The sequence below is a fragment of the Oncorhynchus mykiss genome, chromosome 21 (genome assembly GCF_057628025.1).
Source record: "Oncorhynchus mykiss isolate SJ-2025 chromosome 21, ASM5762802v1, whole genome shotgun sequence".
NCBI lineage: Eukaryota > Metazoa > Chordata > Actinopteri > Salmoniformes > Salmonidae > Oncorhynchus > Oncorhynchus mykiss.
The window spans coordinates 19,762,075-19,775,613 of NC_143042.1; the positions used below are offsets into that span (position 1 = coordinate 19,762,075).

At 42.1% G+C, this 13,539-nt stretch overlaps 1 protein-coding gene across 1 annotated transcript in view; it reads left to right on the plus strand.

Annotated features, from left to right (window-relative positions):
- Positions 1 to 539: 539 nt before the first annotated feature.
- LOC110501054 (solute carrier organic anion transporter family member 1C1) overlaps positions 540 to 13,539 on the plus strand; it is a 65,968-nt gene continuing 52,968 nt past the window's right edge. Inside the window, exons 1-2 of the mRNA XM_036957579.2 lie at positions 540 to 1,163; positions 11,030 to 11,193. Of these exons, the coding sequence (XP_036813474.2) occupies positions 11,044 to 11,193 (150 nt within the window). The 5' untranslated portion in view covers positions 540 to 1,163; positions 11,030 to 11,043. The remainder of the gene's footprint in view (positions 1,164 to 11,029; positions 11,194 to 13,539) is intronic.

Genomic DNA, 13,539 nt, shown 5'->3' on the forward strand with positions numbered 1-13,539 from the left:
CAATTGTATGTCTCTAAATGTTGTCTATCACTAGCAGCACCATATCACCAAGTAAAATTCTGAGTGTATGTAAATGTACTTGGCGAATAAAGGTGATTCTGATTCTTAATGGGAAAGTAATCCAAAACTAACAAAGTAATCAGATTGCGTTACTTGAGTTTGGGTAATCCAAAAGTTACATTACTGATTACAACCTCAGGGGTTTGTGGTATATGGCCAAAGCATCATGCCTAAGAACAGCCCTTAGCCATGATATATTGGCCATATACCACACCCCTGTGCCTTATTGCTTAAAAAGACCATGGCTGTCAGCCAATCAGCATTCAGGGCTCAAACCACCCAGATTATAATATGGACTAGGCTACTTTATATAAGTAGAATTGTTATGGTGTATTATGCCTTGTTATGTGACAATTCTATGTAACAATTCTACACACAATAACATCTGTTTGCCTTAATGTTTCTCTCACTGACATCAAACTTGCATTGCAGACGTCACATGCTAAATAGTGTCTGACATGATTTAGGATTCTTAGAACATGTTTTGGTATTACATTTGTGTGAAAAGATCATGCCCAACACCGCAACGCCCCTTTGAAAATGAACGACTTTACCTCTTTTCAATCACAACCTAATAACGGTTAACAAATTCAAAACAAAACGGCACGGTGTTTAATTTTCGTTAGCCTTTTTGTCCATCGAGAAGCTTTGCGTTGGAGCGAATCAATTCTGGAACTAGGAAACATATCTCACCATACCGCGCTCTCCTCTCTCTTTCAAGTGTTATCACGTGCGTGAGCTAAATTCTACAATCAGTGTAGGGTTGCACAAACAGATTTAGGTTCCAAACTGTTTAATTTCTCAGCGAGAATGTTGTGAAAACTCGGTCTGATAGAGGTCAAATATTGAGATAATTGGAACTGTGATGATGACAAGAGGCGGGAAGAAGAACTTTTGAGAAATACCTTCTTCTATGACCTTTAATAACCGGTGGCTTTACTGCCCTTCATTCATATGAGAAGTTTCCCCTGAGCTCGAGACATCTGCCGCGCACTCTGCGCTGTCCAAACTCTCTGCCACCGGGAATATTACGCGCGTTTTTGTCATAGGTTGTTGTATTACCACATTGGGAAATATAGGGTGATTGTTTCATGGTCGACTTGGTAAGTGACTCAACATTTTTTTTCTCCTACACAAGTGTTTGATAGCTTTTGTAGTGACGCTTTACTTATACTGAGCATCACAGCTGGACTAGACCGAAGCTGTCAGATAGGTCGACCAGGAAGACAATTATATTTTAGTTAGCGTTTATTTATTTAGGCTACTTGCAGTCTGAGTGTTTTTTGAATTCAGTGTTTGGAAAGCTATGACTCGTACCCATCACAAATCATGTAATTTTAGCTTTTCATGCATCAAAGATTCACAGTGAATTTAAGTGAGGAACCTGCCTACCTACACTGTAACAGAAAACTATAATTTATACAGTAATTTGAGGTATTATCAACAGTAAAAAAATCTGATATTTTTCACTGTGCAACATACTGTAAATGATGGTGCATTGTGGGAGATTGCTGTATTTCGAATGGTACTGTAATTCCACCCCACCGAATACAGTGCCCTACCATATATGGCAGCAGGTAGCCTAGTGGTTAGAGCGCTTGGCTCATTAACATATTTTGAGGTGTGCTTTGTAAGACTATATTTGTTACACTCCTGGGTGAGGATGCTGCAACAATTTAACTTATGTATTTAAACTGCTTCATCAATTCAAAATGTACAGTGCCTTCAGAAAGTATTCACACCCTTAGAAATGTATTTAATTGTGATTTTTTATTTTTTTTGGGTCAATGATCCACACCAAATATTCTGTCATTTCAAAGTGGAAAAAAAATGCTAACATTTGTAAAAAATGTATTAAAAATAAAACACTAATATATTGCTTACATAAGTATTCAATGCATGTTAGAATCACCTTTGGCAGCAATTACAGCTGTGAGTCTTACTGGGTAAATCTCTAAACTTTGCACACCTAGATTGTACAATATTTGCATTTTTTTTTATATTCTTCAAGCTCTGTCAAGTTGGTTGTTGATCATTGCTAAACAGCCATTTTCAAGTCTTGCCATAGATTTTCAAGCCACTTTAAGTCAAAACTGGTGTCAGTTAACATTGGTGCCAGAGGGGATGGCCACCATTTTATGGGCTCCTGACCAATTGTGCTATTTTGTGTGTTAAATTTTTTTTGGGCACTGTTTTGAACTTTTTTGGTACATAATGTTTCCGCCATTGTTTACTATGACTGAAAGTAGTGATTACTCACTTAGAATTGGACAATGTTTTTTTTCTTTAATGAGTCTGATGCGAAGGATATACAGCTCTTCCCGGGACCAGGCTCAAATCCCCGTCAATCGTATGAAGAGCTGACTGTGTCGGGGAGTGGATTATTCGCCTTTACCTCCGTTCTACTGGCAAACGTGCAATCACTGGAGAATAAACTGGATGAGCTCATTTGAGACTATCCTATCAGCGGGATATTAAAAACTGTAATATCCTATATTTCACAGAGTTGTGGCTGAGCAAGGACATTGATAATATACAGTTAGCTGGGTTTTCTGTGGATCAGCTAGACAGAATAGCAGCCTCGAGTAAGATCAGGGGGGGGTGGTGTGTGTCTCTTTATCAACAACAGCTGGTGCGCAATCTCTAGGTCTAAAGGTTTTGCTCTCCTGCGTTCGAGTACCTCACGATAATCTGTAGACTACACTATTTACCAAAAGAGTTTTCATCTATATTCTTCGTAGTTGTCTATTTACCACCACGAATCGATGCTGGCACTAAGACCCCACTCAACGAGCTGTATAAGGCCATAAGCAAACAAGAAAATGCTTATCCAAAGGTGGCGGTTCTTGTGGCCGGGGACATTAATGCAGGAAAACAGAAATCCGTTTTTCTGAATTTCTACCAGCATGTCACATGTGCAACTGAGGAAAACAAACACTAGATCACCTTTACTCCACACACAGAGATGTGTACAAAGCTCTCCTCTCCATCGCTCATTTAGCAAATCTGACCATAACTTTATCCTCCTGATTCCTACTTACGAGCAAAAACTCAATCAGGAAGTACCAGTGACGCGCTCAATACGGAAGTGGTCCGATGAATCGGATGCTAAGCTACCCTAAGCACACAGCCAAGACAACGCAGGAGTGGTTTCGGGACAAGTCTCTGACTGTCCTTGAGTGGCCCAGCCAGAGCCCAGACTTGAACCAATCAAACATCTCTGGAGAGACCTGAAAATAGTCGTGCAGTGACGCTCCCCATCCAACCTGACAGAAGTTGATCTGCAGAGAAGAATGGGAATGGGAGAAAGTCCCCAAATACAAGTGTGTCAAGCTTGTAGCGTTATACACAAGAAGAATTGAGGCTGTAATCACTGCCAAAGGTGCTTCAACAAAGTACTGAGTAAAGCGTCTGAATACTTATGCAAATGTGATGTTTCAGTTTAACATTTTTAATACATTTGCAAAAATGTCATTATGGGGTATTGATTGTAGATTGAAGAGTAAAAAATTTAATTTAATGCACTGTACATATTACCTCAATTAGCTTGACTAACCCAAACCCCTGCATATTGACTCGGTACCAGTACTCCTTTTATGTAGCCATGTTATTGTTATTTTATTGTGTTACTATTTTTCTTACTTGCTTTGTTCGTTAAGGGCTTGTAAGTAAGCATTTCACGGTAAGGTCTACACCAGTTTTATTCAGCGCATTTCACAAATACGATTTGATTTATTGTGTTTAGGCCAGTGACAAATCTAAATGGAATTTATTTTAAATTCAGCCTGTAACACAGCACAATGTGGAAAAAGTCAAGGGGCGTGAATGCTTTCCAAAGCACTGTATAGGGGGCAGATTAGAGTGGCAGCAAGTCTTAAACCATAAATGGTTGAGCATTTTTCCTTGTTCTTTTGGTCTGTTTTGCAGTGTAGTCAGTGCCAGTTTAAGCATCTACAAGTGCAAGTGATATTAAAAAAACTAATATTCATTAATATGTTGTAATGTGTAAACACTTTATCAAGCAGCCAACCTGCTTGCACCAATCCCTTGTAATTACAGCAAAATACAAACCTCTCCCCTCAATTCATTTTATTAATTCATCCATTCATTAATTCCAATTACGGTAGCATTTACTTTTTTACTGTATAATACAGACAATTTTACAGTATTGTACCGTGTCATCACACAGTACTTGTTTTGATACTGTATTTATATTATGTGTACTGTAATATGAAAAACCCTAAATATTTTGCCTGTAAGATACTGTCAAATGAATGGCAGCCCCAAGCTTATAGGGACCACTATATGTTTGAGATTATGAGAAATTATGCCCAATCTTCTTCTTTCCCAATTGCTCTTTAAACTATTCTGCTGTCCAAAATGTTCAGTTTGTAAAATCGGTATTACGAACCTGTTACATAACCGGCACCGGTAGAGCTGTTGCTGAGATTTCTAAATTATGCGTTCGGAAGAGTTTAAATACAGTAGTTTATGGTAATGGCTAGGGCTTCCCTGACATTACAGCTCAGCAAATTCCCCAGTGTTAAATCAACACTGACATTGGTAAATGTCCGTTCGAGTCCACACTTTACAGTGTTAAATTAACACTGTGCTTGGTGCTGTTACACTTTCTCAGTTAGGGAATTAACACTGTTAGTGTAAAGCAATAACACCTCAATATGTATTTTTAACAGTAGGAAGTGAATATAGTTTGCATTAATGGTGGTACATTATGCAGTATTTTTAACCGTTACATGAAGAGGTCCGTCCATACCTCTTGGCAAGATCACTAGTTTTGGATTAAGGACGTTACAATAATATTTATACATCTTTAATGCCAAAAGCTGTTATGTTAGCATTTACAAAGACTTTAGGACTGGCGGTGGACATGCTCAAACTTTCAATTAACATAACCATAGACCACTTAAACTGGTACAACACTTCCATTCGCAGGTGGCTAAAAACAAAGAATTGAAAGCCACACCCCCACTAAACCACGCCTCCAATATAATTTTCCAGTGTGCTTTGCCTTTTCGAGTGAACGAACTGTGCATTTCAGGTAAAATAACAACCCAATGTTTATATCACAGGACAAATTAGCTAGCAACACCAAATTAATATAATTGGTTCAGAGTTTGTTTGGATATTTGAGCCTGCGTGTCCTTATCGTGTCTGGTGTGGGGGTACAAAATCAACATGCGCGCGACGGCGCACACTTTCGTCTGGTTTGGTCAGCGTGTTAGGCCATCCAACAGTTGGTATTTTTATTCTCCCACAACCTGCATTCAGAATGACTTAAGTTTAGGGACATTGTGATGAGACTTCCTAAAACATTGAAACTGGAACAACTGTTTCAGTAATGGGAGCAATAAATCTAACTATCTGATTGGATTAGTTTAGAAAAATGTGATATCTTTGTGTAGCATAAGATTAATCCAATCAATCAATCAATCAATCAATCACTGTAAATGCAAAAACCGAGATACTAAAAAAAAATCCCCAAAATGTGTAGCTGCAGTATAGCGTGCTGGAAAATCTGATGATGGGCTTGGTTTTGATGAGACCGTTTTTCTCTCCACAGAGTAAAACTGACACAATCACACTCTCACACTCAACACTAGTTATTAACACCAACACTGGAGTTATTTTACAATACTGTAAAATAACACTCTTACAGTTAATTTAACTCCTGAATCAACACTAGAAATGTTACAGAAAAATCAACATTAGGTAACACTGGCCAATTTGTTGTGAGCAAATGCACACAAAGTCGTTGCCATGTCCATGCATAAAAAAAAATATATATAATGGAAAGATTTATGAGCGCATGTTGTGCCCTACACGTTGTGCTTACATCTTTTTGGTTTACATAGCAGGTTTGTTCATCTGCAGGAAAAAATCAATAGGTGGTCAATGTGATTATTTCCCAAGGAGAGTAATAATGACAGCTAGGCTACTGATTAATCCCCGTACCAGTTACAGTGAAGAAAATAAGTAACCGCAGCATTTCTGTTCTGGTTTCTCAAATATGATTAAAGAATTTAGGCTACTGATCCTGTTTAATTCTGATTCCTTTGTCGATAAGGGAATAATCCGCAGCGTTTTATCCTGACTCAGTGTTATGCATGCAGAGATCCAGGCGGAAATATTGTCAAAAAGGTCCTAGTTCCTATAACTCAATAAGATCTCATTCAACGGGAATCAGACTTAATGTATCATATTGTAACAACACTGTGGCTCTACTAAATTGGTGAATATAACAAGCTTATCCTTGGAGACAGGAGTGTTCTGGAACTGCCCATCTGGTAAAGCAGCCATGAGCTCCAGTCTATGGAGTTCTGTGGTCTGTAGTTAGTCAGATAGAGATTGGATTGGAGGGTAGCTGTAACAGGTTACCATGGTGTGAATCAATTTATGTTTGTCTCTATGATCTTCCTCCTTTGAGAATGACCTTCCAGGCTAGCCAGCATTGCACTCGTGGTGTGCTGGCGTCTCTTCTCCCTCCTGCTCAACAAGTAGAATATTGTTTTTCTTTATTAAAGCCCTGCTGGAAAGATTTAATTTCATGACTAACCTGAGTAATTCACTCAATGTGGGCCACGGCTTCAAATACAGACTGTTTATCCAGGTCTGTATCAGGACCTGTAAGTAAGCACTGTAGGCCTTACCAGTGAATTCGTTTTCTTATCGGCTGTTGTTATTGTGTTAATGTTTTGTTCTCTAGGTGAGTCAGAGAGAGACAAGCCTTTTGCAATCAACACTCGGCTCTGATCGCCTGCTGAGTGACACCCTGCAGCTACTTACCCTGCTGTATGCAGCATAGCGCTCTCACATGACTAATGGGGAGGTCTCGCTCTCGCTCCCCGGCCCCATGTCAATTTTCATCAGCTAATGTAAATATCAGATAATGACCATGTTACATCCCAGATAATGGACAAGATAATGAGACATGATAGAAAGCCTTATTTGATTTCATTAAGGATGCAATATGTGTGGTATTTGGTCACAGAGTGAGGTGGGATGGCTGTAGTGACCCAACAGTAATTGGTTATCAGTCTTTCAGCATTGTGCTTTTCCTCTGAGGTAGGGTGGGTTATTACTTGGACCACTCTAATTAGGGGTTCAAGCAGCGAAGCTGGGTGAAACATTACTGTATTTGTTGCGTTGATTATAAACTCCCTTCTTCTGAAAAATTTGTGAATAAAAAGCAGATTCCTGTGAGATCGTCAGGCCCAGGAGGTTGCAACCTTGCATGATGGTTAACGGGTCACACCCTCTCATGCAATGCCAGGCCAATTGGCCACATGGTGGCGTTATAACAAGCATTTTAAAATGCATACTTTGAAAGCTCACGCCCCTCAACCCGTTTGAGCTAGACTCCTGAAATGATGTACATAGGTCCCTCTACTCACAAATAACAAATTTGCCCAGAAGGTCCGCCATTTGGAATTTTCCGCCATTTGGAATTTGATTAAATACACTTGAAACGCTAGTCCTCTGGCACCGAATGACCAATCTACATTCAGCTTGACACATGGCATCTATGGACCAAGGTCTCACAACGCATGTGTTCCCAGGCTAGCATCTCAAACAACATGGCAGGTACTGACCAGTAAACATTCAAGTGGGTGTGACCTGACACATACATGCATATAAATCAGACATGGTTATTCGTATTGAAATAAAACGTGATACACATGTACCCAACACTGTCAAGACTCAACATATGCAAGAACAGTCTGATCCACCATATATTTATATCTCTTGATTTGTTTGACAAAGTCATGGAATTTGGCACACATTTTTGGCACACATGCTCAGCGATGTGAGTCTGTAGAGTTTGGTTCTGTTTGGCCTCATGGTGGTGTTGGTGGCTTAAAACGCCTATGTTGTTTGGATTCGGCGCACGTGACAAATAAACTTGGATTTGATTTGTTTGGACTATAGTCTTGGAATATTTTGGTGCTGATCGGTCAAGCGGTTCTCGAGTAGAAGACTAAATGGTCCAAAATATATCAAAAGCATATTAGATGATCTTGCTTGATTTTGAGTTCTGTTATTTGGGAAACGTGGTAAGAAGTACAGAAGTACACTACATGACCATTCTCCTGGCATCTGCAAAACCCAGCTTAGTCCGTTGGACTGCCAAATGGTTAAGTATTATTCATCACTCCAGAGAACACGTTTCCACTGCTCCAGAGTCCAATGGCGGCGAGCTTTACACCACTCCAGCCAACGCTTGGCATTGCACATGAGGATCTTGTGTGAGGCTGCTCGGCCATGGAAACCCATTTCATGAAGCTCCTGATGAACAGTTATTGTGCTGACATTGCTTCCAGTTTGGAACTCGGTAGTGAGTGTAGCAATGAGGACAGATGATTTTTACTCTTTGTGAGCTTGTGTGGCCTACCACTTTGCGGTTGACCTGCTCCTAGACGTTTCCACTTCACAATAACAGCACTTACAGTTGCCCGGGGTAGCTCTAGCAGGGCAGAAATTTGATGAACTGACTTGTTGGAAAGGTGGCATCCCATGACGGTGCAATGTTGGAAGTCACTGAGTAAGGCCATTCTACTGCCAAATGTTTGTCTATGGAGATTGCATGGCTGTGTGCTCGATGTTATACACCTGTCAGCAACGGGTGTGACTGAAATAGCTGTATCCACTAATTTGAAGGGGTGCCCACATACTTTTGTATGTGTGTATATATATATACACACACACACACACACAGTGTGGTGAACAAGTATTTGATACACTGCCGATTTTGCAGGTTTTCCTACTTACAAAGCATGTAAAGGCCTGTAATTTTTTATCATAGGTACACTTCAACTGTGAAAGACGGAATCTAAAACAAAAATCCAGAAAATCACATTGTATGATTTTTAAATAATTAATTAGCATTTTGTTGCATGACATAAGTATTTGATACATCAGAAAAGCAGAACTTAATATTTGGTACAGAAACCTTTGAGATGCTTCTTACGGAGCCACTCCTTAGTTGCCCTGGCTGTGTGTTTCGGGTTGTTGTCATGCTTGAAGATCCAGCCACGACCCATCTTCAATGCTCTTACTGAGGGAAGGAGGTTGTTGGCCAAGATCTCGCGATACATGGCCCCATCCATCCTCCCCTCAATACGGTGCAGTCGTCCTGTCCCCTTTGCAGAAAAGCATCCCCAAATATATATATATATATTTTTTTTTTAACCTTTATTTAACTAGGCAAGTCAGTTAAGAACAAATCCTGCCTGTTCAGGGGCAGAACGACAGATTTGTACCTTGTCAGCTCGGGGGTTTGAACTTGCAACCTTCCAGTTACTAGTCCAATGCTCTAACCACTAGGCTATCCTGCCAAATTATGTCTCCACCTCCATGCTTCACAGTTGGGATGGTGTTCTTGTGGTTGTACTCATCCTTCTTCCTCCAAACACGGCGAGTGGAGTTTAGTCCAAAAAGCTCTATTTTTGTCTGATCGGACCACATGACCTTCTCCCATTCCTCCTCTGGATCATCCAGATGGTCATTGACAAACTTCAGACGGGCCTGGACATATGCTGACTTGAGCAAGGGGACCTTGCGTGCGCTGCAGGATTTTAATCAATGACGGCGTAGTGTGTTATTAATGGTTTTCTTTGAGACTGTGGTCCCAGCTCTCTTCAGGTCATTGACCAGGTCCTGCTGTGTAGTTCTGGGCTGATTCCTCACCTTCCTCATGATCATTGATACCCCACGAGGTGAGGTCTTGCATGGAGCCCCAGACCGAGGGTGATTGAACGTCATCTTGAACTTCTTCCATTTTCTAATAATTGCGCCAACAGTTGTTGCCTTCTCACCAAGCTGCTTGCCTATTGTCCTGTAGCCCATCCAAGCCTTGTGCAGGTCTACAATTGTACCCCTGATGTCCTTACACAGCTCTCTTGGCCATTGTGGAGAGGTTGGAGTCTGTTTGATTGAGTGTGTGGACAGGTGTCTTTTATACAGGTAACAAGTTCAAACAGGTGCAGTTAATACAGGTAATGAGTGGAGAACAGGAGGGCTTCTTAAAGAAAAACTAACAGGTCTGTGAGAGCCGGAATTCTTACTGGTTGGTGGATGATCAAATACTTATGTCATGCAATAAAATGCAAATTAATTACTTAATCATACAATGTGATTTTCTGGATATTTGTTTTAGATTCCGTCTCTCACAGTTGAAGTGTACCTATGAAAAAAATTACAGACCTCTACATGCTTTGTAACTGCCGATTTTGCAGGTTATCAAATACTTGTTCTCCCCACTGTATATTGTAGCTCATCCAAGAATGATGTGTCCAATTTGTTCTGATGGTTACACTGCAGGGCTAAAGCTTGATCCCCAGCATGGCTGCTTGCAGCTACAGTATATTTCTATCTGGATTGGATCATTTGAGTTTGATGAGGGGAAGCTATTTACTATTCATAAGGTTGTAGGCTGCCTGAGAGACAGGGAAGGAGGAGAAGGAGGGGAGAGTGCGGGAGAGAGAAAGAGGGGGAAATGGATGAGATAAAGAGAGTGTCTGCGCAAGTGAGTGAGTGTTAGAGAGAGAGGTGGGTGGGTGTTCTGGACAGGTTGCGTCTAGATCACATAGTTCTCATGTATAAGGCTCTTTGGTTGAATGAATGATTCATCAATACATTCCTGGAAGTAGGAGCAAGATTCTAGGACTTAGGCAGTCTCCCCTTTTAGATTTTTTGGTTGTTGTTGCCCAAAGTGTGTCAAATCTGATTATATGTAGTCTTAATCTATGATATGCTACTAAAACCACTTGTTTTTCTAATAAAATAGTGTTTTATTTATTTATTGCCCGTGGACTGCAGTCCTAAAAACTCTTCAAACTAATTGAATCCACTGGCCTTCCTAGCCTTCGGACTGGAGCAATGCTGCTGCAAACACACTTATTTTCTGGATAGGAAGAGATCTGGGTCACATGCTTGAATTATCTATTTGCAGGGTTGCATGCATCAATGCCAAGAAATTTCATTAGGGGAACTTTGCCCAAGGAAAACGAGAGCCATCTGTGTAGGATGGAGCCGGTGGCCAAGGAGAGACGGACAACAGAGAATGGAGGCAGCTCCTCTACGAGGGAGCAACGCTCCTCCTGCTCCAGCCTCAAGGTACGATCAGAATCTCTAGGCCTCCCTCTGCTGCGCTCTGATTCTCTTTGCCTCTGACTTTCTCTGACTCGCTTAAGGGCTCTATTCAATCCGTATTACGGAAGTTCAGTGTTACAGCGTGATTTAAATATAAAGGCCATGTTCCCGCATTAGCCGAGACTGCATTCATGTCGGCGCAATTGGAAATATCCTTTACATTTTAATCACGCAATTGGTACCACTTCAGCCATACAGATTGAATGGAGTCCTATCTCTCCTCTACTCTCTGCCTCCTTCCCCCTCTCCACCTCTCCTCTCTGCATGCCTCCGCTCCTGTTAAGGTTAGCATTTAGTGGGGGGGTAAAGCTGATCCTATAGGGCAACTTCTACCTGGAACTTTCCCTAGGTATACTATATCTATTGTGGCAGGAAGAGCAGCCACACTGAACTCTGTCACCTGACAAGGGATGTTCCAGCTCATTTGACCAAGTGAGTCAGTGAGACCATGTGTGGATGTTACATGTTTCTCCTACCCTGTTAGCTAACCATGTTGTTTAATGTCATTAGGCCTCGATAGCCTTTCTTTCCGATTTGGGATGGGACTTTTCCATGGCATGCAGAACCATGCGAAAAAGAGAGGGGTTGCACGAGTTTAAGGACCAGACATTGAAATGACATTAAAAAAAAAATCCGGGGGGGGGGGGACTCTGTAAAGGTTGGATTGTAGACAACAGGCCATGGTATTTAGCCTGCTGTAGTGATGCAATCCCCAAAACAAGCACTCCAAATTAGTCAGACCCTGGACAGGAAGTGAGTTGTTCTAGACTGCAGGGGCTGAATGGTTGGCAATATATCTGAGGTAGTACAGCGTATGGACGAGATGCCCACGGAATGACTCAACCTTAGACCCCAGAAGAGCAACCAGAAGCAACTTTGGCAAGGGAAAAAAAAACTATTTTTTTGGCTGGTTGGGTAGGAGTCGGTGCTTGAGGTAGATGGTGTCCGTGAAAGGAGGCAGGGACTAGAAAATAGTGCTTGAGTTAATGCATGTTCTGAGAGATGAGCATGTTGTGTGCTCTCCTGATGTTGATGTCAGAGCAGATGTAGGAATGAGAGACTTGAGAGGACCAGCGTGCGAGGAGTTGTATGGTCTGGGATGCTATGTCGAAGTTGCCATGGATGCAGCTCCGACATGGAAGGATAAGTCCTGAGAATTGATCGGCAGGATAGCCATACAGTGATAGTATTTGTCTCAGATGGGAATGGAACCAGATTTGGTGATGAACAGTGAATCGGAGGGAGAGGCATGTTGATATTGTCTGAGCTGTTGGAAGTAAGTGAGTGGTTGGTAAGGGCTGAGGGTAGATGTTAGCCGGATCAGGTACACTGTTGTGGTTCTGTCAAAATGATTGGTTTATTGTGTTTGATGTTAAAGGTATATTTGTCAAGGACGGGGATGTCTGACATGCTGAGAAGGGATGTAGGTAGAAAATGTAGGATGTAAACTCCTAACGTCACAGGAAATGAAAAATAAACCTCAATCCCAGCGTAGAGAGACTGCGAAAGAGACGTAACTTAATCTCAGCATCTGGATGCAGTCAGACAGGATGTCAATAGTGATTGGCTGGTGATGAGGGCGGGCGGTGGCCGGCACCTGAATAATTGAACAGAGGCAATTGGTTCACATCTAGTAGCTGGTAAAACCGGGGGCCGAATCGCTGCAAGATCAGTTGGCACGCAACTGGCTGAGATGTGGGAGTTCATGGCGGGAAAGTGAGGCACTGCTGGGGTGGCAGTCATGGGACCAACGGTGAAGAGAAGTTGTCATGGGCAGAGGGGGTGAGCCACCACTGGAGTGCTGAAGGCAAACTTAGTAACCAGGTCGTTGGAGCATGGGGGATGACTGCTTTCCCCTCACCACAGAGGAGGAAGCCAAGGCCGAGCATTGTCCAGAGGAAGGAAGAGGGGGTGGAGTGGAGCAGAGACAGTGTGCAGAATGTCTCAGGGGCCTCTGGTGTCGGGGCAGACGGGATACCGGCAGGGTGGGATGAACAACCGCGGAGATCGCAGCGATGGACACCTGTGGTGAAGAGGCGCCCGTAGACCTGTCAAGAGTCCCCGAGTATGTGCTGACATATCACTGCAGAAGCCTGGAGGCAGTGGCAATCAAAAGCAGGCAATGGCATTCGTAGATTGTAGCGCCACCAAAACGAACGGCTAGATCCATGACCATGGAGTAGTGATCCAAATCCTAGCGGCGAGAAGGGTGAGCTGAGCAGATGACGCCTTTGTAATTACAAGAAGGCCAGGGAGGCAGCCGGAGGGACCTTAAGTGGGGAGTGGTTGGCAGAGAGTGGGTGAGCCTTT